Source organism: Sturnira hondurensis, unplaced genomic scaffold (assembly GCF_014824575.4).
Source record: "Sturnira hondurensis isolate 20B ecotype Veracruz unplaced genomic scaffold, ASM1482457v3 Scaffold0006496, whole genome shotgun sequence".
Taxonomy (NCBI): domain Eukaryota; kingdom Metazoa; phylum Chordata; class Mammalia; order Chiroptera; family Phyllostomidae; genus Sturnira; species Sturnira hondurensis.
This window is the reverse complement of record NW_028079127.1, coordinates 22,654,320-22,677,322: the sequence shown is the minus strand read 5'-3', so window position 1 is coordinate 22,677,322 and position 23,003 is coordinate 22,654,320. Positions and strand designations below refer to the sequence as shown.

At 39.0% G+C, this 23,003-nt stretch overlaps 1 protein-coding gene across 3 annotated transcripts in view; it reads left to right on the top strand.

Annotated features, from left to right (window-relative positions):
- PTPN4 (protein tyrosine phosphatase non-receptor type 4) overlaps positions 1-23,003 on the top strand; it is a 272,802-nt gene that overhangs the window by 236,811 nt on the left and 12,988 nt on the right. For all 3 annotated transcript variants that reach the window (XM_037049882.1, XM_037049881.1, XM_037049880.1), the window contains 4 exons: positions 1,054-1,200; positions 17,066-17,194; positions 20,312-20,460; positions 21,242-21,377. In XM_037049882.1, the coding sequence (XP_036905777.1) occupies positions 1,054-1,200; positions 17,066-17,194; positions 20,312-20,460; positions 21,242-21,377 (561 nt within the window). The remainder of the gene's footprint in view (positions 1-1,053; positions 1,201-17,065; positions 17,195-20,311; positions 20,461-21,241; positions 21,378-23,003) is intronic.

The following is a 23,003-nucleotide window of genomic DNA, read 5'->3' as shown; positions in this document are numbered from 1 at the left end:
AAACAAGCATTTCTCATACATTATTGGTAAAGGTATAAATAGGTGCAACCTCTTTGGAGAGCAAATTGGTACTATCTGACAAAATTATAAAGGCACATAACACTTTGATCCAACATTCTCATATCTACCTATTGCCCATTCAAATAGGTTTCTTAATGTGCACAAAAATATTAGGTTTACAGAAGTATTCATTGCAGCTTTGTTTATGGTAGCAAACAGATTAGCAGCAATATAAATGTCTATTAAATAAAGTATGGTAAATTTATACAGTAGAGCCACTAAAAAGAGGGAAATTTTATGCACAAATCTGACAATATCTCAGTGATAAAGTGAAGAAAAAAGATACAAGGTAGAATAACATTATATGCTACCACTTATGTTTTACAGAAAAGGAGGAAAATAGTTTTGCATGTTCATTTTTGTGTTATATATAGAATATCTCTAAATGGATGGATATACTAGCAACCAGAAGAGAGGGTTGCTCTCCTGGACAGAAACTACAGGCTGGGGTGGAAGGGAGACTTCTGTTTTCACCCTTCCAGTTGCAGTGTGCGTGTGTCACGCTTTTTAAAATTTGATCTCAAAATGTAGTATCATCTTACCCAAATATGATCTTGCCTCTTTCTGAAAATAATGAATTTAAAATGTTTCCCTAATATTCTTTTATGTTACATTTTTTATGTAAAATCTAAACTAAAATGGCAAAAATTTTGCCCTTCACAAATTTTACCTAAATAAGTGTTGAGAGGCCAAGTCTCTGCCTCTGAAACTGGGTTCTATGTAAAACTGCTCTTAAAACTATAACAGTGCTTTGGAAAACACTTGAATTTCTGTTTCTACTAATTGAAAAATATATTTGTATAAATATCAGCCATTGGCAAGAAATTTCTTCTACAGATAAAATGAGAAATTGTTCTTAAAGATTTATTATACTAACTTCTAGTTTTTTGAAATTAGTATTATTCAATTATTATTTAGTGGATTATTTCCATATGCTTGATTATATAAAAAGTAGTCATAAAATATTTTATTTTTGTATCTTTTTCTTTTTAGATGGAAATTCCTTCTTCTAGCATCATAAATCAGTATATTGCTTGTCAAGGGCCATTACCCCACACTTGTACAGATTTTTGGCAGATGACTTGGGAACAAGGTTCCTCCATGGTTGTAATGTTGACCACACAAGTTGAACGTGGCAGAGTAAGTCATACTTCAATCTTACCCATTGTTTCGGCCTTCTTCAAATTACAATGCATATACCATAGTCAAAATATCCACATTGATTTAGTCTTTTTTGTAACCTTTCCGTATCTTGGCTATTGTAAATAATGCTGCAATGAACATACGGATAGTATATGTCCTTTCCATTTAGTATTCAGGTTTCTTCAGATGAATAACCAGAAGTGGAATTGCTGGGTCCTTCCTTATCTCTTGTTACAGCTTTTGTTTTAAAGTATATTTTCTCTGGTATAAATATTACTGCCCCAGCTTTTTCTTTTTTTCCATTTTCATCTAATGTTTTTCCATCCTTTTTACTGTGTCTGTGTATATGGTTTTGTTGCTTTGGTTGTTAAGATTTATTAATTTTTAGACAGAGAAAAGAAGGAGAAAGAGAGGGAGAGAAAGAACAATGTGTGGTTGCCTCTCACATGCCCCCCCTACTGGGGACCTGGCCCATAACACAAGCATATGCCCTAGACTAGGAATCGAACCAGTGACCCTTTGATTCTCAGGCTGGCATTCAACCACCGAGCCACACCAGCGAGGGATCTGTGTATGTTTTTTAATACAAAGTGAGTCCCTTGTAGACAGCATACGTAGGGTCTTGTTTTGTTATTCATTCAACTACCATAAGTCTCTTCATTGAAGCATTTAATCAATTTGTATTTAAAGTCATTTTTGGTAAATAACTGTATTTATTACCATTTTTCATTCATATTTTCATTTTTCCCCCTTTCATCTAAAGAAGACCCTTTAACATTCCTTGTAAAGCAGATTTGGTGTTGATGAACTACTTCAGCATTTTCTTATTTGGAAAGATTTTTATCTGTCCTTCTAGCCTAAGTGATAGCTTTGATGGGTAATCTGGGTTGAAGGTCCTTGCTTTTCATCAGTTTGAGTTATCTCTTGCGAATTCCTTCCAACCTACAAAGTTTCTGTTGAGAAATCAGCTTATAGTCTTATGGGAGCTCCCTTGTAAATAACTGTCTTTCTCATGCTGCTTTAAGATTCTTTCTTTCTGAGACTTCCGGCCAAGATGGATGCGTAGGTGGACACACTGTGCTTCCTTGCACAATCAAAATAAGGACAACAACAATTTGGAAACAAAATAACAACCAGAACTGACAGAAAATTGAACTGTATGGAAGTCGGACAAATAAGGAGATAAAAATAGACACATTCATCCAGACTGGTAGGCTGGGAAGAGTTGGGCAGCTGGGTGCAGAGAGTTCGTGGCACAAAAAGTGGTGGCAACCCCAGGCACAGGGAAGCAGCAACAGGCAGATCCAGCGAAGCAACAATTATGAAGCAAGGCACTGTGTGAAAGGCAGCTGGCTGACCAGGCCGTCCCACATTTGCATGCAGATAAACCAGGCGAAATTGGGGAACTAGACAGACTGCACAACCCAGGTTCCCAGTGCTGGGAAGTAATGCCTGAAAACACCTGTGGGGGTTGAGGCACAGGGAGAGACTCCCAGCCTCACAGGAGAGTTTGTTGGAGAGATCCACAGGGTCCTAGAACTATACAAGCCCACCCACACAGGAATCAGCACCAGAAAGGCCCAGTTTGCTTGGGGGAAGTGGCAGAAGGGACTGAAATCCGACAGAGAACAGAGCAAGCGCCATTGTTCCCTCTTGGACCCCCACCCCCACATGCACCACCACAACCCAGCCTCGTGGATTGCCCCGCCCTGGTGAACACCTAAGGCTCCACCCCTCACTAGTAACAGGCACCACGAGACCAAAAAAAACTGGCCCAAATAGAAGAAGAGATCAAAGCTCTGCAGCAAATACAACTAACTGACAAAGAGGTAGCCTACCTATCAGATGCATAGTTCAAAGCACTGGTGATCAGGATGCTCACAAAATTGTTTGAATTTGGTCCCAAATTAGGGGACCAAATGAACAAATGGAGGCTACACTAAGTGAAGTGAAGGAAAATGCACAGAGAACCAACAGTGATAGGAAGAAAACTGGGACTCAGATCAATGGAGTGGACCAGAAGGAAGAAAGAAACAACCAAACAAAAGAATGAAGAAAGAAGAATTTTAAAAAATGAGGAGAGGCTTAGGAACCTCCAGGACATCTTTAAATGTTCCAACATCCGAATTATAGGGGTACCAGAAGGGGGAAAGAAACAGCCATGAGTGGAACACTTATTTGAACAAATAATAAAGGAGAACTTCCTCAGTCTGGCAAAGGAAATAGACTTCCAGGAAATCCAGGAAGCTCAGAGAGTGCCAAAGAAGTTGGACCCAAGGAGGAACACACCAAGGCACATCATAATTACATTAGCCAAGATTAAAATGAAGGAGAGAATTCTAGAAGCAGCAAGAGATAAGGGGGCAGTCATCTACAAAGGAGTTCCCATCAGACTGTTAGCGGATTTCTCAAAAGAGACCTTACAGGCAAGAAGGGGCTGGAAAGAAGTATTCCAAGTCATGAAATCCAAAGACCTACAGCTAAGACTGCTTTATTCAGCAAAACTTTCATTTAGAATGGAAGGGAAGATAAAGTGCTTCTCAGGTAAGATCAAATTCAAGGAGTTCATCATCACCAAGCCCTTATTATATGAAATGTTAAAGGGACTTATCTAAGAAAAAGAAGATAAAAAATATGAACAGTGAAAGGACAGCAAACTCACAGTTATTAACAACCACACCTAAAACAAAAGCAAACTAAGAGGACAGCTAGATCTGGAGCGGAACCATAGAAATGGAGATCACATGGAGGGTTAGCAACAGGGGAGTAGGAGGAGGAGAGAGGGGAAAAAGGTACAGAGAATAAGTAACATAGATGGTAGGTAGAAAATAGGGGGAGGACAAGAACAGTCTGGGAAATGTAGAAGCTAAAGAACTTATGACACATGGACATGAACTAAAGTGGGGGAATGTGGGTGGGAGGGGGTATGCAGGTTGGAGGGGAGTGAGGGGGGTAAATGAGATAACTGTAATAGCATAGTCAATAAAATATATTTTTAAGAAAACATTCTTTCTCTTTACCCTCTTCCATTTTAATTGTAACGTGTCTTGGTGTGATTGGCCTCTTTGAATTCAACTTGTTTCTAACTCTGCGCTTCCCAGAGTTATATGTCTATTTCCTTCTCCAAGGTAGGGAAGTTTTCTGTCATTATCTTTTCAAATAGAGTTTCTTTCTTTTTATTGTTTTTCAATTACAGTTGTCCCAATTTTCTCCCCATTGCTCTCCCCTGCCCTACCCACTCCCTCCTTCCATAGTCATTCCTTACCCTGTTGTTCACGACCATGGATCCTTTATACCTGTTCCTGAATGACCATTCCCCTTCTCTTCCCCATTACCTCCTCTCCTCTCCTCTCCCCTATGGTCACTGTCAGTTTGTTCCTAATTTTCCTGTCTCTGGTTCTATTTTGCTCATTTGTTTCAACTGTTGATTAGTCCATTTATAGATGAGATCATAGGGTAATTTGTCTCTCACCACCTGGCATATTTCACTTAGCATAATACTCCCCAGTTCCACCCATGCTGTTGTGAAGAGTAAGAGTTCCCTCTTTCTTTTTCCTGTGTAGTATTCCATTGTGCAAATGTAACACAGTTTTTTGATCCACTCATTTACTGATGGGCACCTAGGTTGCTTCTTGGCTATTGTAAATTGTGCTGCTATGAACATTGGGGTGAATAGGTTCTTTTGGATTGGTGATTCAGGGTTCTTAGGATATAATCCCAGAAGTGGATCCCTGAGTCAAAGGGCAGTTCCATTTTTAGTTTTGTGAGGAAAGAAATTTTATAGTGTTTTCCATTGTGGCTTCACCTGTCTGCATTCCCACCAACAGTGCAGTAGGATTCCCTTTTCTCCACATCCTTGCTAGTGCTTGTTTATTGATTTCTTTTTTAAAATACATTTTATTGATTATGCCATTACAGTTGTCCCATTTCCCCCTTAATTCCCCTGCATCCTGCACACCCCCTCCGCCACCATCCCCCCCTTTAGTTTATGTCCATGTGTCACAAGTTCTTTAGATTCTGTATTTCCCATATTATTCCTGCCCTCCCCCCTGTCTATTTTCTACCTACTGTCTATGCTACTTATTCTCTGTACCTTCTCCCCTCTTCTCCTCCTCCCACTCCCCTGTTGCTAACCCTCCATGTGATCTCCATTTCTATGGTTCTGCTCCTGATCTAGCTGTCCTCTTAGTTTCCTTTTTTTCTGGGTGTGGTTGTTAATAACTGAGTTTCCTGTCCTTTCACTGTTCATACTTTTTATCTTCTTTTTCTTAGATAAGTCCCTTTAACATTTCATATAATAAGGGCTTGATGATGATGAACTCCTTGAATTTGATCTTATCTGAGAAGCATTTTATCTGTCCTTCCATTCTAAATTAGAATTTTGCTGGATAGAGCAATCTTGGTTGTGGGTCTCTGGATTTCACGACTTGGAATACTTCTTTCCAGCCCCTTCTTGCCTGTAAGGTCTCTTTTGAGAAATCCACTGACAGTCTGATGGGAACTCCTTTGTAGGTGACTTTCCCCTTATCTCTTGCTGCTTCTAGGATTATCTCCTTCATTTTAATCTTGGGTAATGGAATTATGATGAGTCTTGGTGTGTTCCTAACTTGGGTCCAAGTTCTTTGGGACTCTCTGAGCTTCCTGGATTTCCTGGAAGTCTGTTTGCTCTGCCAGATTAGGGAAGTTCTCCTTTATGATTTGTTCACATAAGTTTTCCACTTGTTGCTATTTCTCGTCCCCTTGTGGTACCCCTATGATTCGAATGCTGGAATGTTTAAAGATGCCCTGGAGGTTCCTAAGCCTCTCCTCATTTTTTTGAATTCTTGTTTCTTTATCTTTTTCTGTTTGGTCATTTTTTTTCCTTCTGGTCCATTGCCTTGATTTGAGTCCCAGTTTCCTTTCCATTATTGGTTTCCTATGTATTTCCTTTCATTTCATTTAGTTTAGTCTTCATTTGTTCCTCTAATTTGTGGCTAAAATCAACCAGTTCTGTGAGCATCCTGATCACCAGTGTTTTGCGCTGTGCATCTGATAGGTTGGCTATCTTTTGGTTAGAAGTACTGGCTCTGGGGCTTTGAGCTGTTCTTCTTGAGCCACAATGTTTTGGTCTGTTTGTGCCTGTTACCTGTGAGGGGTGGAGCCTTAGGTGTTCACCAGTGTGGGGCGACCCAGTTGCTGGGTTGTGATGCTGTATGGGGGGGTGGGGTCAGAGAGGGGCAGTGGTGTTTTTTTCTGCTCTCTCTCAGATTTCGGTCCTCTCTTCTTCCCACAAGCAAATTGTGCCCTTCTGGTGCTGGTTCCGGGTATATGGGCCTGTGCACCCTCCAGGACCCTGTGGGTCTCTCCAATGAACTCCCTGTGAGCCTGTGAGCTTCTCCTGGCACCTCGGCCACAAAAATTTTTCCAATGGTGCTTTGAAGCTTATTTCCCAGCACCGGGGCCTGGTTTGCATTGTCTGTTTCACAGCTTGCTCCTCTGCCTGGTTTATCTGCTCATCAATGTGTGACTGAGGTCAGCCAGCTACCTTGTGTCCTCACTGGGTTTGCCCATTGCCACCCCACACCTGGGATCCACCAATTGCCATCTATACACCTGGGTCGGTCCGGCCACTTTTTCCTGCGGGACCCCTCTCTGCCAGCCAACACCTCTTGGCCAGCCTCTGGCTCCGCCCCTCGTACCGGTCTGGCTGAATGGTTCATTGTTGTTGGACTTCTGTACAGTTCAATTTTCTGTGTTTTAGTTGCATTTTTGTTACTAAAACTTTGTTGTCATTAAACTTGGTTGTGCAAGAAGGCACAGTGTTTCCACCTACACCTCCATCTTGGCCAGAAGTCTTCTTATTGATTTCTTAATGATAAGCAGTCTGAGCAGTGTGAAGTGGTATCTCATTGTGGTTTTAATTTGTATCTCTGATGGTTAGTGATTTTGAGCATTCATTCATATATCTCTGGCCCTTCTATATGTCCTCCTTGGAAAACTACTTATTCAAGTCCTTTGCCCATTTTTTAAATTGTATGGTTTGTCTTCCTGGTGTGGAGTCATGTTCGTCCTCTATGTATTTGCAGATCAAACCCTTGTCCAGGTTATCATTGACAAAGGACCGATGAAAAAGAACTTGTCGTTTTCATTTTTGTGTTCTTTGTAGCCATGCAGAAGCTTTCTCATTTATTGTTGTTCCGTTTCTTTATTCTTTCTTTTATATCCCTATATCAGCAAAAATATTGCCTCTTAGGATATCTGAAATTTTCTTGCCTGTGTTCTCCTCTAAGACTTTTATGGTATCACAATTTATATTTAAGTTTTTTATCCATCGTGAGTTTATTTTGGGTTATGATGTAAGTTGGTGGTCTAGTTTCATATTTTTGCATATACGTGTCCAGATCTCCCAACACCATTTATTGAAGAGGCTGTCTTTACTCCATTTTATCCTCCTGCCCTCTTTGTCAAATATAATTGACCATATTGACATGGGTTTAGTTCTGTCATTGATTACTTCTGCTCTGTATTCTGTTCCATTGATCTATGTGTCCGCTCTTACGCCAATACCAAACTATTTTGATTTCAGTGGCCTTGAAATACATTTTGATATTAGATATTACGATTCCTCTTACTTTGTACTTTCTCAAAATTGCTGAGGCTATTCAGGGTCATTTTATGGTTCCATTTAATTTTTTCAAATATTTGTTTTATATCTGTACGGTATGTCATTGTTATTTTAATAGCGATTACATTAAATCTATAGATTACTTTGGGTAGTATGGGCATTTTTTAAAAGATTTTATTATTTATTTTCATAGAGAGGAGAAGGGAGGGAACAAGAGAAGGAGACAAACATCAGTGTGTGTCTGCCTCTTGCATTCCCCCTATTGGGGACCTGGCCTGCAACCCAGGCATGTGGCCTGACAGGACATCAAACTGGTGACCCTTTGGTTCTCAGGATAGCGCTCAGTCCACTGTGCCACACCAGACAAGACATAGTATGGACAGTTTAATGATGTAATTCTTCCAATCCATAAACACAGTATATGCTTATATATATTTGTGTCTTCCTTGATATCTTTGTTGTTGTGAGGTGTTGTATAGTTTTCTGAGTATGGGTTTTACCTCCTTGGTTAAATTTATTCCCGGGTACTTTATTTTTCTTGTCACTATAGTAAATGGTATTTTTCCCTAGTTTCTGTTTCTGATAGTTCATTGCTGGTATACAAAAGTGCATTGGATTTCTGCATATTGACTTTATATCCCGCTATTTTGCCAAATTCACTTTTTAGGTCAAGTAGTTTTTGATGGACTCTGTAGGATTTTCTAGGTACACTATCATGTCGTCTACAAAGAACGACAGTTTCACTTGCTCCTTTCCTATTTGGATGCCTTTTATTTCTTTTTCTTGTCTGATTCCTATGGCTAGAACTTCCATGAAAACGGGCACCCTTGTCTTGTTCCTGATCTTAGGGGAAAACCTTTTAGTTTTTACCCTTTGAGTATCATGTTGGCTATAGGTCTGTTATATATGGCCTTTATTATGCTGAGTATGCTCCCTCTGCTCTCATTTTTGCTGAGTGTTTTTATCATAAATTGGTGCTGTACCTTGTCGAATGCTTTTTCAGCATCTATTGTTATGATCATGTGATTTTTTTCTTTCTTTTTTTCTATGTGATATACTACGTTTATTGATTGGAAAATATTCTATAATTCATGCACCCTGGGGTGAATCCCACTTGATTGTGGTATATGATCTTTGAATGTATTACTAAATCTGATTTGCCAATTTTGTTGAGGATTGTAGTATCTGTGTTCATCAGTGGTGTTGACCTGTAGTTTTCTTTTTTTGTTGTGTTTTTATCTGGTTTTGGAATTAGGCTAATACTGGCCTCATAAAACAGTTTGGGACTCTTTTCTCCTCTTGAATTTTTTGGAATATTTTGAGAATAGGAGTTAGCACTCCCTAAATGTTTGGTAAAATTCTCCTATGAGGCAGTTCGGTGCAGGGCTTTTGTCTCCTGTATTTTGATTACTGCTTCAATTTCACTGGCTGTCATCAGTCTATTCAGGCTTTCTGCTTATCCTTGATTCAGTTTTAAAAGATTGGACAATGTCCATTTTGCTCAGGTTCTCAAATTACTTGACATATATAGCTGTTCATAGTCGTAACAATCCTTTGTATTTCTGTTGTAATTTCTCCTTTTTTATTTCTGATTTTATTTATTTGGATTCTCTTTTTATTCTTGATGAGTCTGGTTAAAGGATTGTTGATTTTGTTTATCTTTTTAAAAAAGCAGGTCTGGATCTATTGATCCTTTGAGTTGTTCTTTTAATCTATATGTCATTTAATTCTGCTCTGGTCTTCATTATTTTCTTCCTTCTACTCCGTCTGAGCTTTGTTTGTTGTTATTCCTCTAGTTCTTGTAGATGTAGGGTTAGGTTGTTTATTTGAAAATTTTCTGTCTCTTTTAGATAAGCCTGTATCCCTATGCACTTCCCTCTCATACTGCCTTTGCTGTGTCCCATAGGTTTTGGACTGTTTTGTGGTCATTTTCATTTGTTTTCAGAAGTTTTCAATTTCTTCTTTTATTTCATTATTAACCCATTCATTGTTTAATAGTATGCTATTCAGTCCCCATGAATTTGAATGTTTTTGAGTCTTTTCTTTGAGGTTGGTTTCTAGTTTCAATCGTTCTTGGTCTGAGAATATGCTTGATATGATTTCAGTTTCCTTGAATTTGTTGAGCCTTGTTTTGTGTTCTGCCATGTAGTCTATTTTCAGTGTTCCATGTGCTTTTGAAAACAATGTATATTTTGCTTCCTTGGGGTGACAGGTTCTATATATGTCAGTTAAGTCCATTTGATCTAGAGTGTCATTCAGTGCCACAATATCCTTGTTGATTCTTTGTTTAAAAGATCTATCCATTTTTCACAATGGGGTATTAAAATCCCCTACTATAAGTGTGTTGCTGTTTGTCTTTCTTGAAGTCCTCCAAGATTTTCCTTATATATTTGAGTGCTCCTATGTTGGGTACATACATGTTTACAATGGTTATATCTTCTTCTTGGATTCTTCTCTCGAGTTTTCTGAAGTGTCCTTCTCTGTCTCTTGTTACGACTTTCATTTTGAAATCTATTTTGTCAGATATAAGCATTGCTACCCCAGTTTTTTTCATGTCCATTTGCTTGGAATATTTGTTTCCACCCATTCACATTCAGTCTGTATAGGTCTTTTGTTTCAAGGTGGGTGTCTTGTAGACAGCATGCATATATGTGGGTTGTGTTTTTTTTGTCTGTTCAGCTACCCTGTGTCTTGATTGAAGCATTTAATCCATTTGCATTTAAGGTTATTCTTGATAGGTACTTATTCAGTGCCCTTTTCCCTTTGTTCCTTGTTCTTGTCACTCTCTCTTTTTCTTCATTGTACTAACGCAGTCCCTTTAGCATGTTTTGGAGTGTTGGTTTGACAGAGGTGTGTTCTTTTAGCCTTCTCATGTCTGGGAAACTGACATGGACACCAGCCTGCAGTGCCCGCGGTGTCTTGGATGAGATATGAGGAGACAAATTCACACAGACTACTGAGTCCTGTGGAGGAAAAGGGATGGCACAGCTACTCCCTCAAAGGGGGAGTGCCTCAGAGCGGCTTGGCCACCCTCTCAAGGGGAGAGCGTCTGACCCTTGCCTAGACAGGCTTTTATTGGGTTTAATTTGCACGGGAATACAGGTATAGCTCATTAATCATTGCCAGGCAGTAAGGGTCAAATAGTAGATAGCATACAAAGAACTATTAGGGCTTTTTCTAAATCAGGGTCTATCAGCTAAAAGGCTACAAAGCTTTGGGAAACAAACTCATTTCCTGCTTGGGCTTTATCATTTAACTAAGAGCATTCTTAGCAAAGCAGGCTTCACAGGATTTTACATATACTTTCTCAGGCCTGATCATCTAGGGAGCGTGCCCTTTCCAGCATAGAATTGCACCACCCTACAAGGAATTAGGAGAAATGAGGACTCAGGCTTTGTCAAAGCCGAGGGGTGAGGGTCCCTTTCTCCATGGCCCCCCAAGTCCTTCCCTGGGGTCTCCATGTGATCATGCCTGTCTTAGGTCATTCCCCACTTGGGGAATGTTACCCATCATTGGCTAACTGATCAAGCATTGGGGGCCAGTTATGAAAAAAGCAGAAACGGTGCTCCTGCCAGGGAGATAAGCTTATGGTCTGAAGGTTGCTCACTCAGCCTTAGCCATGGGGGTTTACAGCTCCTGAAACCAGGCAGGGCGGTTCCCAACAGGAAACTCCTTATTTCACTTTCCATTTTAAATGGCAGCCTGATGGGTAGAGTAGTCTTGGTTGCAGACCTTGGCTTTTCATTATTGGAATGTTTCATTCTCTTCTGGCTTGTGATATTTCTGTTGAGAAGTCAGCTGCTAGTCTTGTCAGAGCTCCATGTGTGTTTCTTTCTTGCTCCCTTCAAGATTCTCTCTTTGTCTTTGAATTTTGCCGTTTTAACTATCATGTGTCTTAGAGTGGGGCTTCTTTGCATTCATCTTGGTTGGGACCCTCTGTGCTCCTGGATTTGCATGAGTTTTTCTCTTGTAAAGTTTGGGAAGTTTCTGTCATTCTTTTTCAAGCAGGTTTTCTTTCCCTTGCTTCTCTTTTTCTGTTTCTGATAGCCCTGTTATACAGATATTATTAAGTTTCATGTTGTCCTGCAGCATCCTTAACCCCTCTTCATTCTGTGTCTTTTGCATTTGTTGCTATCTGGGAATTTTTTTCTACCTTGTCATCCAGCTCGCTGATTCAATCCTGTGCTTCATCTAACTTGCTTTTAATTCCTACTGTGCTCTTTATTTCAGATAATTTATTTTTCATTTCTTCCTGGCTCTTATTAACAGTTTCTGTGTCCTTTTTCATTCTGGTATACTTCACAGTAAATTTCTTATAGCTTCCTTGGAGCTGTTTGTAGTTCTCACTGAGCTCCTTGAGCATCCTTATAACCATTATTTTGAACTCCATGTCTGATAGTTTCCTCGTCTCACTTTTGTTTAGCAGTCTTTTGGGGGATTTCTCCTTTCCTTTCTAGTTGGGGGGATGTTTCTTTGTCTCTCCATTTTACTTGACTCTTCTTGTTTGTACATATTAGATTGACTTGCTTTTACTGCCTGTCTTCGTGGCTTAACCCTCTGTGGTAGGAGACCTATGGAGCTCAGTTGTGCAGTCTCCTCGATCTCCTGAGCTGATGTTCTTGCGCTGCCCTTTATTCTGTTTATGTGAACTTGCTGGTTGTAATTAGGTTTTGGTTGTTGTCAGGTCATTCTTTGGTAGGTCCTTCTCTCCAGCTGGCTGCCTGAGAGTCACTCTGCCCACCACATCTTGTATACTGTGTACAGGTGCTGCCAAAACAATGCCAAACAGCCCAGGAAACAAACCACACCCGCAAAAATAACTCCTACCCACAACCACACTATCAACAACAAATGAGCCAACATCAATAAAGGTGTAAAGAGATTAAGACTATTGTAAGAAAGGAAAAATGAATATAAGATGACTAACTGAAAGAAGAGTGATTTTGTGAAAGCAGAGGAGAGAGTAATAATAAGAGTAGGGAATATAGACAAGGCAAAGAGAGAAAGGAAATAAAATTTGCATCATAAATAAAAAAGTGAGGAGAAAAAGTGGAATGGAGTAAGAGAAGGAATATATATAGTTTTAGGTTTAAACCAAAAATGTGTGTGTGTGTGTGGAGAGAGAGAGAGAGAAACAACGAACATATATAAAATAAAAGGAGCTTAATTTGACCAAAATATTGACCACAGGAATATCAACTACAAAGGAGCTAAGATTTATATGTGTGGATGGGAATAAGAGGGGAAAAAAGGAAAAAACCTTTCGAAATGTCTAGAGTAAGGAGAAGTTATTTTGAGAGGATAGAGGGAGAAGGAATACTAAGAGTAAGGAATGAAAACCAGGCTAAGACAGGGAAAAATTAACATTTAAAACAAAACCAAAAATAAAACAAAGCAGGATGAAGGCAAAATGGAGTAGGAGATGGGAATGGTAAAATTTGGGATTTGAAATACAAAAATAATGACTATTTGGAAATAAGATTGAAGTACTACAACAACAACCACCTACCCACAACCAATAAGTAAAGATCGATAGAGGTGGAGAAAAGATAAGAGTATTGTAAAAACAGGAAAAAGAGTGTGAGATGACCAATGACAATCACAAGTGGTTTTGAGAGTTTGGAGGAGGGAGAAATAGTAAGAGTGTGAAATAGAAACAAGTCATAGCAAGAGAGAAAATAGAATTGAAAACAAAAGTAAGAGAAGGAAGGAAGAAGGGAAAATGGAGTCAAAGACAGGAAGAGCAAAATACAAGATTTGAAATAAAGTATAATATAAAACCTGGTGACATATTAGACCCAAACTTGAAGGATAAGAAATGAATGTGAAAAAGCTATGCAGGAGAAAAGATAGCACCTTGTTGCCGGTCTCTATTCTCTCTATGCTTCTGAGTTTAGTAGATTGGGGCCCTTTCAGAGCTTTTTCTTCTTTCCCCTGTGGAAATGTACCCAGCATGAGAATCCTGAGCCTGAACTTCCTGCTCTGCCAAGCCTGTAATTCCACAGGTAGGGTTGGACTCACCTGTCTGTGAGAGGATCTGGCTTGCTGCAGCAAATCTCAGGCATTCAGGTCCTGCCCTCCAGTCCCAAGCCTGCTGCTCTCTCATAGGAGTTTTGGCCCGGATTCTCCACTCTTGAACAGCCCTCTGCTTACACGCCGTGCTATGTTCGGTCCCACCTTTCCTGCAGTGTACTAAGTCCTGAGTTTTTGTTTAGCACATCTACTGCACCCATATACACAGGCATGTGAGCCCCAGGTTCCTGTTGAGTTTCTGTGGGGTCCCCACCCTGTAGCACCAGTCCCTGGGGGGCCTGTTCTCCACGTGTTTCCCCTCCCCTAAGATCACAGGTTGTCTCATGGTCAGGGCTGGCTACCACCTTCCACAGCCTTGGACAGTTTTAGATAAGTTTCTCTCCGGATCTTTCTCAGATGGCATTGGGAAGAACCTCGCAGCTATACTGTAACACCAGGTGGTGGTGGAGTGCTGACCCCACTCCATCCAGAAATCTTTAGCCTTGGGCAGACCTACTCCCATGACACTATTTATGGACCCCATGGCTCCTGAGCCTCTCCACAGCCACCCCAACTCTGTGTGGCTAGAACTGCTGGGCTGGGCAGCCATGGAGGCTCCACTTAGAAAGCCTGGGCCACTGACTCCCAGGTGCCCTGCAGGCAGGCTAGTTCTTGCCCTCCCCATGCTCTTGTCCATGTACGCACATAGTCACACATGCTCTCACGCACTCTCTGCTCTGTGTTTTGACTGCAAAGTTGGGTACACGTCTGTGAGCAAGTGGACAGAGCTGCCAGCTACTCTGTTGCCATCTTGGATTTCCTCAAATAAGTTTTCAAGTTCTTGTTCTCTGTCTTCTTTCTGCAGCCCCATGATGCATATGTTAGTGCACTTGAAGTTGTCCTAGAGGCTTCTTATACTGTCCTCATTGGGGGGGCTTTTTTTTTCCTTTTTGCTGTTTTGACTGGGTGTTTTCTGCTTCCTTATCTGCCAAATTGCTGATTTGATCCCCTGCTTTGTCTAACTCTTGTCGATTCACTGTAATGTGTTCTTCATTTCAGATATAGTAGTATTCACTTCTTACTGGTTCTCTTTTAGGTTTTCTATCCCCATTTTTATGTTTCCTTTCTCTTTGTTGAAGTTCTCACTGAGATCTGCATGCATCCTTATAACCAGTGTTTTGAACTCTGCATCTATGTCTGTCTCCATTTTGTTAAGATCTTTTTCTGGAGTTTTGTTCGGTTCTTTTATTTGGGACATGTTTCTGTATCCTCATTTTGGCTGCCTTCCTGTGTTTGCTTCTGTGTATTAGATAGAGCTCCTACATTCCCTGTCTTGGTAGAGTTGCTGTATATACTAAGTGTCCTATAGGGCCCAGTGGCTCGGACTCTCTGCTCAAGCCTGGCATTGCATCCCCCATGTGGGTTGTGTGTACCCTCCTGTTGTAGTTGAGGCTTGATTGCTATTAGTACATCAGTTTGAGGTATTCACCCCCAGGCCAGTCAGCTGCAAGGACTCGTCACAACCACTGTGGAGGATCTGCTATGCAGGGGCAAACTGTACAGAGCAAGGCTGGCATCAGTGGGTCTCTGGTGCCTGCTAAATTTCCCCTTTTAGTGTGTCAGTTGTAGTGATGGTTGGGTGATGCTTTGGCATGTTCTGAAGCTATATTCGCTAGGTGCCCTGCCTAGGGTGGGCAGGCTAGAGCACAAAGTGAGCTGCAAGTGAATGCTACTTGACCTGGGTTTGGAGGTGCCCTGGAGAGGCCAAGCTGCTAACCAAGGCCAGTTGCCACTAATACTGAGCCTAGGGCCACATAGCAAAAGCTACAGGGTGTACCAAGGCCAGATGATTCTTGTTTTAGTAATTTTAGGAAAGTTTGAAGCCTGAGCCAAGACAGGCTGTTTGTATGGAGAAGCCACTGGAAACAGATTGGGTAGGCCCACAGGTGGGTGGGACAGGGTCTCAGGCAATCTCTAGGGCAGCGCAAACAGTGTGAACCAGGTTGATGAAGACCTGGCTCTCTGGGGAGGAGGGCTCAGCAAAGGAATGATGGCCTCTGTTAACACTTTTGTCTGGGAGAAAGCTGTCCTTCTGGCTCTCACTGGACAATTCCACTCCTCCCCATATGTCCCTGGTGCCTTTTGAGTTGCTGTGAGTCAGTAGGTCCTTGTGTGGGCCCTTTAAAAGGAATGCCTGGAATCCCTAGCCAGGTAGCTCAGTTGGTTAGAGTGTCATCCTGATACGTCAAGGTTGAGGGTTTGATCTCCAGTCAGGACACATACAAGATAGAAGAATCAACCAATGAATGCACAAATAAGTAAAACAACAAATCTCTCTCTCTCTCTCTCTCACCCCCACTTCCTTCTATTTGCTCTATAAAATAAATAAATAAATAAAAATTTAAAAAAGGAATGCCTGTGACTTCAGAAGCCCTCTATCTTACCCACTGGTTGTCATAGGCATAAGTTATAGGGACTTCTCTTCCTGGTACCAAAACACAGGTCTGGAGGCCTGGTGTGGGACTGGGACTCCTCACTCCTCAAGGTGCTCCTCCACATCCCAGGTAATCCCTCTTGATTTTTAACCGCTACATGTGGGTATGGGATCAGCCTATTCTATGTCTCTGCCCCTCATACCAGTCTGGACCTGGCTTCTTCTGTATATCCTTAGTTATAGGATTTTTGTTAAGCTAGACTTTAGGAAGTTCTGAATGATGATTATTCCATAGATCAGTTGTCATTTTGATGTGGTTGTGGAAGGAGCTAAATATAGCATTTACCTAAACCACCATCTTGATCAGAAACTGAATTGTGTACTTTAAATGGGTAAATTATATCATGTATGAATTATGTTAATAAAGCTGTGTTTTTACATTGTAATTGTGGAAATTAATGGATTGTGTTTGGCATTTTAGTTAAAGATTCTTTCTCCTTGGTAACTTAAATCTAAAAATATCAAAGTCAGTGCACCATTTTGCCATCCTTATAGTTGTAATTGATTTAGGCAAGAATTCATCACAAATGGTAAAACACTGGGGTGAAAGCTTGTTGTAAGACAGGATATTTACAGTCTCAAAATATATCCAAGCAGATTATAAAAAGGAAAAAATGAAAAAAATTTTAGTAGTTGACAGATCTAGGTGAAACAGATGAGAGTTTATTAAATTTTTGTAACTTTTCTGTAAGTTGGAATATTATATTAAAATATTATAAGTTTTAATATATTTTTTAATCTATTGATTTTAGGTGAAGTGTCACCAATATTGGCCAGAACCCACAGGAAGTTTATCCTATGGGTGCTACCAAGTCACTTGCCACTCAGAAGAAGGAAACACTGCATATGTCTTCAGGAAGATGACACTGTTTAACCAAGAGGTAGGAAGGCAAGACATCCATCTGTTTATTGGCATTTTTATGTTCAAGATGAAGGCTTTGAAAGCTGAAAATGTGTTTAGTCTGAGTTCTTGCTACTAGAAAATATCATTGTAAGTGACTGAACTATTTGCTTCATTGGGTTGCTTTGGAATCTCATGAAGTATATTTTCTTTCCATAATAAATATATTTCAAGTTTCTATAGTTAAATATGAGTGGTCAGTGCAAAAAGAATCTAGTAAATCAATACTATACTCCTAAAACTATGTATGCTCATAAAAATTACAGCAGGGATGTTTTTGGTTAGAAAGATTTTTTTCTCCAAACAATATCAATAAAGTATTTTAGTACTTTGTGGAAATGGAAAGAGCAATTAATTGTAAGCTATCAAGTTATTTGATAATTGGGCAATACAATTAATTTTTCAGAATCCTATAACTGTGTAAAATGAATTAAATAGCCCTCTTTAAAAGGGTAGAGAAGAGAAATTTCAGTCTCCTCAGTATTAAGAGGGAAAGATCATAGGCAGGACCCTCCCATAGAAGATAGATTATAGTTTTCTAATTGCTAGTCGGCTCTCCTTGGCTTCTAAATCCAGACCCAGAAATGGATGCTTATTAATGAATGATGGCTTAATAACCCAGTGGGAAGATGTGTGTGGAGGGCAGTATGCTGTCAGTCATGTTAGTCTGCTAGAGACAGTGCATCCACTTTTATTGCCTTCAACTAGATACTCCCAAGCCACTCAACCTTTGCTTTTGAAGGGGCTGTAAGAAGAAAGAAGCAATTGCTAGAGAAGTGCAAACAACACAGACTGAAGACTCAGGCCTATCCTATCAAATGTTTAAGCCTTTAGAAATAAGAACTCCATTCCTCTTTCACCCACCTACTCCCTGAGTATGACCAAGATAGAGCCTTACCCAAAGGGAAGGAGCTAGAAGTTGTTCTGATTTATATTAAAGGAATCAGACATTGAATACAGCTAAACTTACAAGAAATTAAAAATTAAATAGTTTCAAAATCTTATGGGCTAGAGATTCCATCAGAATGAATTTAGTGTTGAGGGACATGTACCATATAGCTCATGTTCTAATGCAACAAGGCAAGCCAATAAGGTTTTTCTTTGTTTTCTCAAGTAAGTATGACAGATAGGATGTATATGCTTACATAAAATATATTTATATCTTCAGCATAGTCTCTATTATACTCCACCTATAGATTATCCACAGCAGTTTTATATACTATAGTGGCTTTTCTTTGCACACCCTGAATATCTCAGAACTGTGCTAAGACACAAAGTGGTTTCTAAAGTGAGACCCAAATATAATTGAGAAAATTAATTTGCTATCATGTACACATAAATACATACATACTTAGATGGAAATACAGACAAACAGTATATCAAAACTGATTAAAATATGATTATACATTACCCATTTTCATAGGTTATTGATACCATTAAATTGTTTTGTTAGTCAAAATCAAGGTAGTCTATATTAGATGCATTTAATTCATTTTATACAATTACAGAATTCTGAAAAATTAGTTATTAAATTATACTGAGGTATCTTTAGGAATTCTTTTATTCATCCCTTTTAATTATTTTTTTTTATTGTTGACATTATTACAGATGTCCTCATGTTCCCCCAACTTCTCACCCAACCCTCACCCCCTTCCCTCTGGCCATCATGGTACTTGTCTGTGTCTGTGTTATGCATATATGTTCTTTGGCTAATTGTAGGTCCATTTTTATTTATTTATTTTATTTTTTAAAATATATTTCATTGATTATACCATTACAGTTTGTTCTATTCCCCCCTTCATTTCCCTCCACCCTGCACACCCCTCCCCCCACCTTTTAGTTTATGACCACATGTCTCAAGTTCTTTAGATTCTGTATTTCCCCTACTATTCTTGCCCTCCCCCCATCTATTTTCTACCTACCGTCTATGCTACTTATTTTCTGTATCTTCTCCCCCCTTCTCCTCCTCCCACTCCCCTGTTGCTAACCCTCCATGTGTTCTTCATTTCTATGGTTCCTCTCCTGATCTAGCTGTCCTCTTAGTTTGCTTTTGTTTTAGGTGTGGTCGTTAATAACTGTGAGTTTGCTGTCCTTTCACTGTTCATATTTTTATCTTCTTTTTCTTAGATAAGTCCCTTTAACATTTCATATAATAAGGGCTTAGTGATGATGAACTCCTTGAATTTGATCTTATCTGAGAAGCACTTTATCTGCCCTTCCATTCTAAATGAAAGCTTTGCTGGATAGAGCAGTCTTGGATGTAGGTCCCTACATCCATTTTTTAATTACCTCTTGCTTTCATGATCTTTTATGGAAATACCCTGTAATATAAATAACAGACGATAACCAGATTTCTTAGTGTTGGATGACTATGGCTACTGATCATTGATCATAAGATTCCAAACAGCTGATTGGGAGATTTGTAGGTTCTCTCACAGAATCCTTTCTCTTTTGAGGTGTAGATGTTGTTTAATTTTTTACTGAAGGAAGTGAGGCTCTGAAGTATTAAATGCCTTTTCTGACAAGAGTTGAGATGTATAAATTCAAAATCTTTTTCTTATATCAACTTCTGGCTCCCCCCAAATAATTAAGGCCTGATTTGACTGTTGTGTTTTTATGATCTTCAGTTTTTAATCCACATTTATTTTGAGATTTTATTTTCCTAGTTTCTATTATTTCACTTGGTTTTTAAGATTAGCCCAACTTTGTTCATAAAAAATATTTTTTTACTTTAACCATATTTGTTCACCCACCACTTGTTTAATTTTCTTTAAACTTGTTTTTGTGCTCACTTAACTATAATTTTGAAACATGCTTTACCAATATAGAAATGATCCAAGTAATATATACCTAAATGGATACGATTGTTTCTTTTGTTGTTATTCTGTTACATAACTATTTCTATAAAATGGTTTCTTCCTTTTTTGTTGAATTTTGGGTTTTATTTAGTATTTTGGGTTTTATATAGTATATTACTTTGTGGGAAGATAATGGGAGTAGTTTCTTTTCTTTCCTTCTAAAATTAAAGTGATATGAACATTTATTTATATTTTAATAATTCCTAAATCAAGGTACATAATTTTGCATTTACATGTAGAAAAATGAGAGTCGTCAACTCACTCAGATCCAGTACATAGCCTGGCCTGACCATGGGGTCCCTGATGATTCAAGTGACTTTCTGGACTTCGTTTGTCATGTACGAAATAAGAGGGCCAGCAAAGAAGAGCCTATTGTTGTTCATTGCAGGTATTCTATCTTCTGTCTTTTATGATTGAATAGCTGACATTTTTTTAAGGGAATATGTATTTTGTCCTTAAGTTGTGATTGTCACAACTGTTTTAATTAGAAACAACTCAAAGCTCTGCTTGAAAGTAGAAGGCACCGGGTATGTTCTAGTATGACTGGCAGAAAGATTATCATAAGAAGTGAAAACAGTACTTTATTGCACTGATTATTAGAAGTTTGTCTTCTTCATAGTTTAACATATCTGCAATTTGGATTTGTCTTACAATGGATAGCATTTTAGACTTAATGAAATACAATAATGTAGGCAGGAGCTGCAACCTAAGGTTTAGATTTGTACCTCCCAGCAAGGTACTACTGTGGTCCATCACAGGATAAGCCACTTTCAGGAGCTCCAGGTAAGTAATGATAAGCTACCCTTCCTTCCTTTCAGACTCATCATGCCCTCTTCTATCCTTACAGGGCCAGGTATAGGGACTCTAGCCTTCAGTGCTACCACCCAAGAGATTAGGAGACAAAGTATATTCTCCATATCCTGGCCACCTCTATTATTAAGTGATTATTCAAAGGATGTATTAAAGTATCTCTTTATCTTTAAACCTCCCAACAGTTATTAACAGCAGACTTTCAAATCATCAAAAATAGATTATAGATCAAATATTTGAAAGGCAAATGGCAAGAATGGTGAACACATATGATTCAGTACTTTAATTTTCTGCCCAAATCCACAGAAGTTTAATGGAATAGTATCAGTAAGACCTTGCCCCATATTTCTCTTCTTTAGTGCTGGGATTGGAAGAACTGGGGTTCTTATTACTATGGAAACAGCCATGTGTCTCATTGAATGCAATCAACCAGTTTATCCACTAGACATTGTCAGAACAATGAGAGATCAACGAGCCATGATGATCCAAACACCTGTAAGTACTGTACTTCATGTATACATGTGTATTCTCAACATGATGATTCTTGTTGTCCATGTATATTTATAGCTTTTTAATATATGCAAGGAGCTAATAACCGCTGACACAGAGGCTTGTCAGATATTGCCTGTGAGCTAAATCTGGCCTGTCACTTGTTTTTGTAAAGTCTTATTGGAATATAGCCATGCTCATTTGTACATAATATTTATGGCTGCTTTCACACTATGTAGTCTTTTACAGAAAATGTTTGTTAACACCACTCTAGCATATTAATTCTTGAGTGCTTAAACAGTCGCAGAAGAACTTGCCCTGTATTACTTAGTCAAGTGGAACTCTGGGAATGATAGTATCCTGAACTGAAGACTCTTGATAGACCTGCTTTCAGTGAAATAGCTGTGGTGAAATGCCTTTCCTTTTTACATAAGAACTTTGATTGTAACAACAACAAAAACCATAGAAATTAAGCTACTAACATACTATATTTTACACTGACCCTGAATAATGCTCAAAGATCACCAGAGAAATCATGGAATTTTAGATTTAACGTTAAGATAACTTATTATAGTAAGCCATTGTGAAATGTTGGTGTCATTACAGTTACTGAGGTGAATTGACCTCTATGACCCGATAAATACCTGTCTTTTTTTTTAGCCTTAAATTATGGAAATTTTCAAGCAAAAAAGTAGACAACATAATGAACACTATATTGAGTCCTCAGACCCAACAACATTTGCCATATTGTTTCATATGAATGAAATATAATTTATTTCATTTGATCTTTTGTCATTGGCTTCTTTTAATTAGCATAATATTTAAAGGTTTATCCATTCTGTGGCCTTTGTGAGTACTTCATTCCTTTTTTTGGCTGAAGAATATTCCATTGCATGAATATACCACATTAAATTGTTTATACATTCATCATCTGTTGATAGACATTTGGATTGTTCCCACCTTTTGTCTTTTATGAATAATGGTCCTATAAACATTTGTGTATGTTTTTGTATCAACATGTTTTCATTTCCCTTTTGTATATATCAAGAAGTTGAATTGCTGGGTCATATGGTAACTCTGTTTAAACTTTTGAGGAACTTTCAAACTGTTTCCACCATTTGCAATCCCATTGGCAGTATATGAGTGTTCCATTTTCCTCCACATATCATCAACACTTCTTATTGTCTGTATTTTTTTATTTTAGCCATTTTACTGAATATAAAGTGATCATCTCATTGTGGTTTTGATATACATTTCCCTGATGACTAATGATACCAGGTATATTTTTGTGTGCTTATTGTCTATTTATTCATGTATCCTCTTTGGCGAACTATCTGTTCAAATCTTATGCCCATTCTCAACTTGTTTTTTTTTTTTGTCATTTTGTTGTTGAGTTGTAAGAGTTCTTTATATTTTCTGTTCCAGCCGATGTGGCTCAGTTGGTTGGGGTGTCATCCCTTAGACCAAAGGGTCTCAGGTTCGAGTCTTAGTCAGGGCACATACCCCAGTTGCAGCTTTGATCCCAGTAAGGGTGCATACGAGAAGGCAACCAGTCAGTGTTTCTCATTCACATTAATGTTTTTCTCTCTCGCTCTGTCTCTCCTCCTCTCTCACCCTCCCCCAACCCCTTCT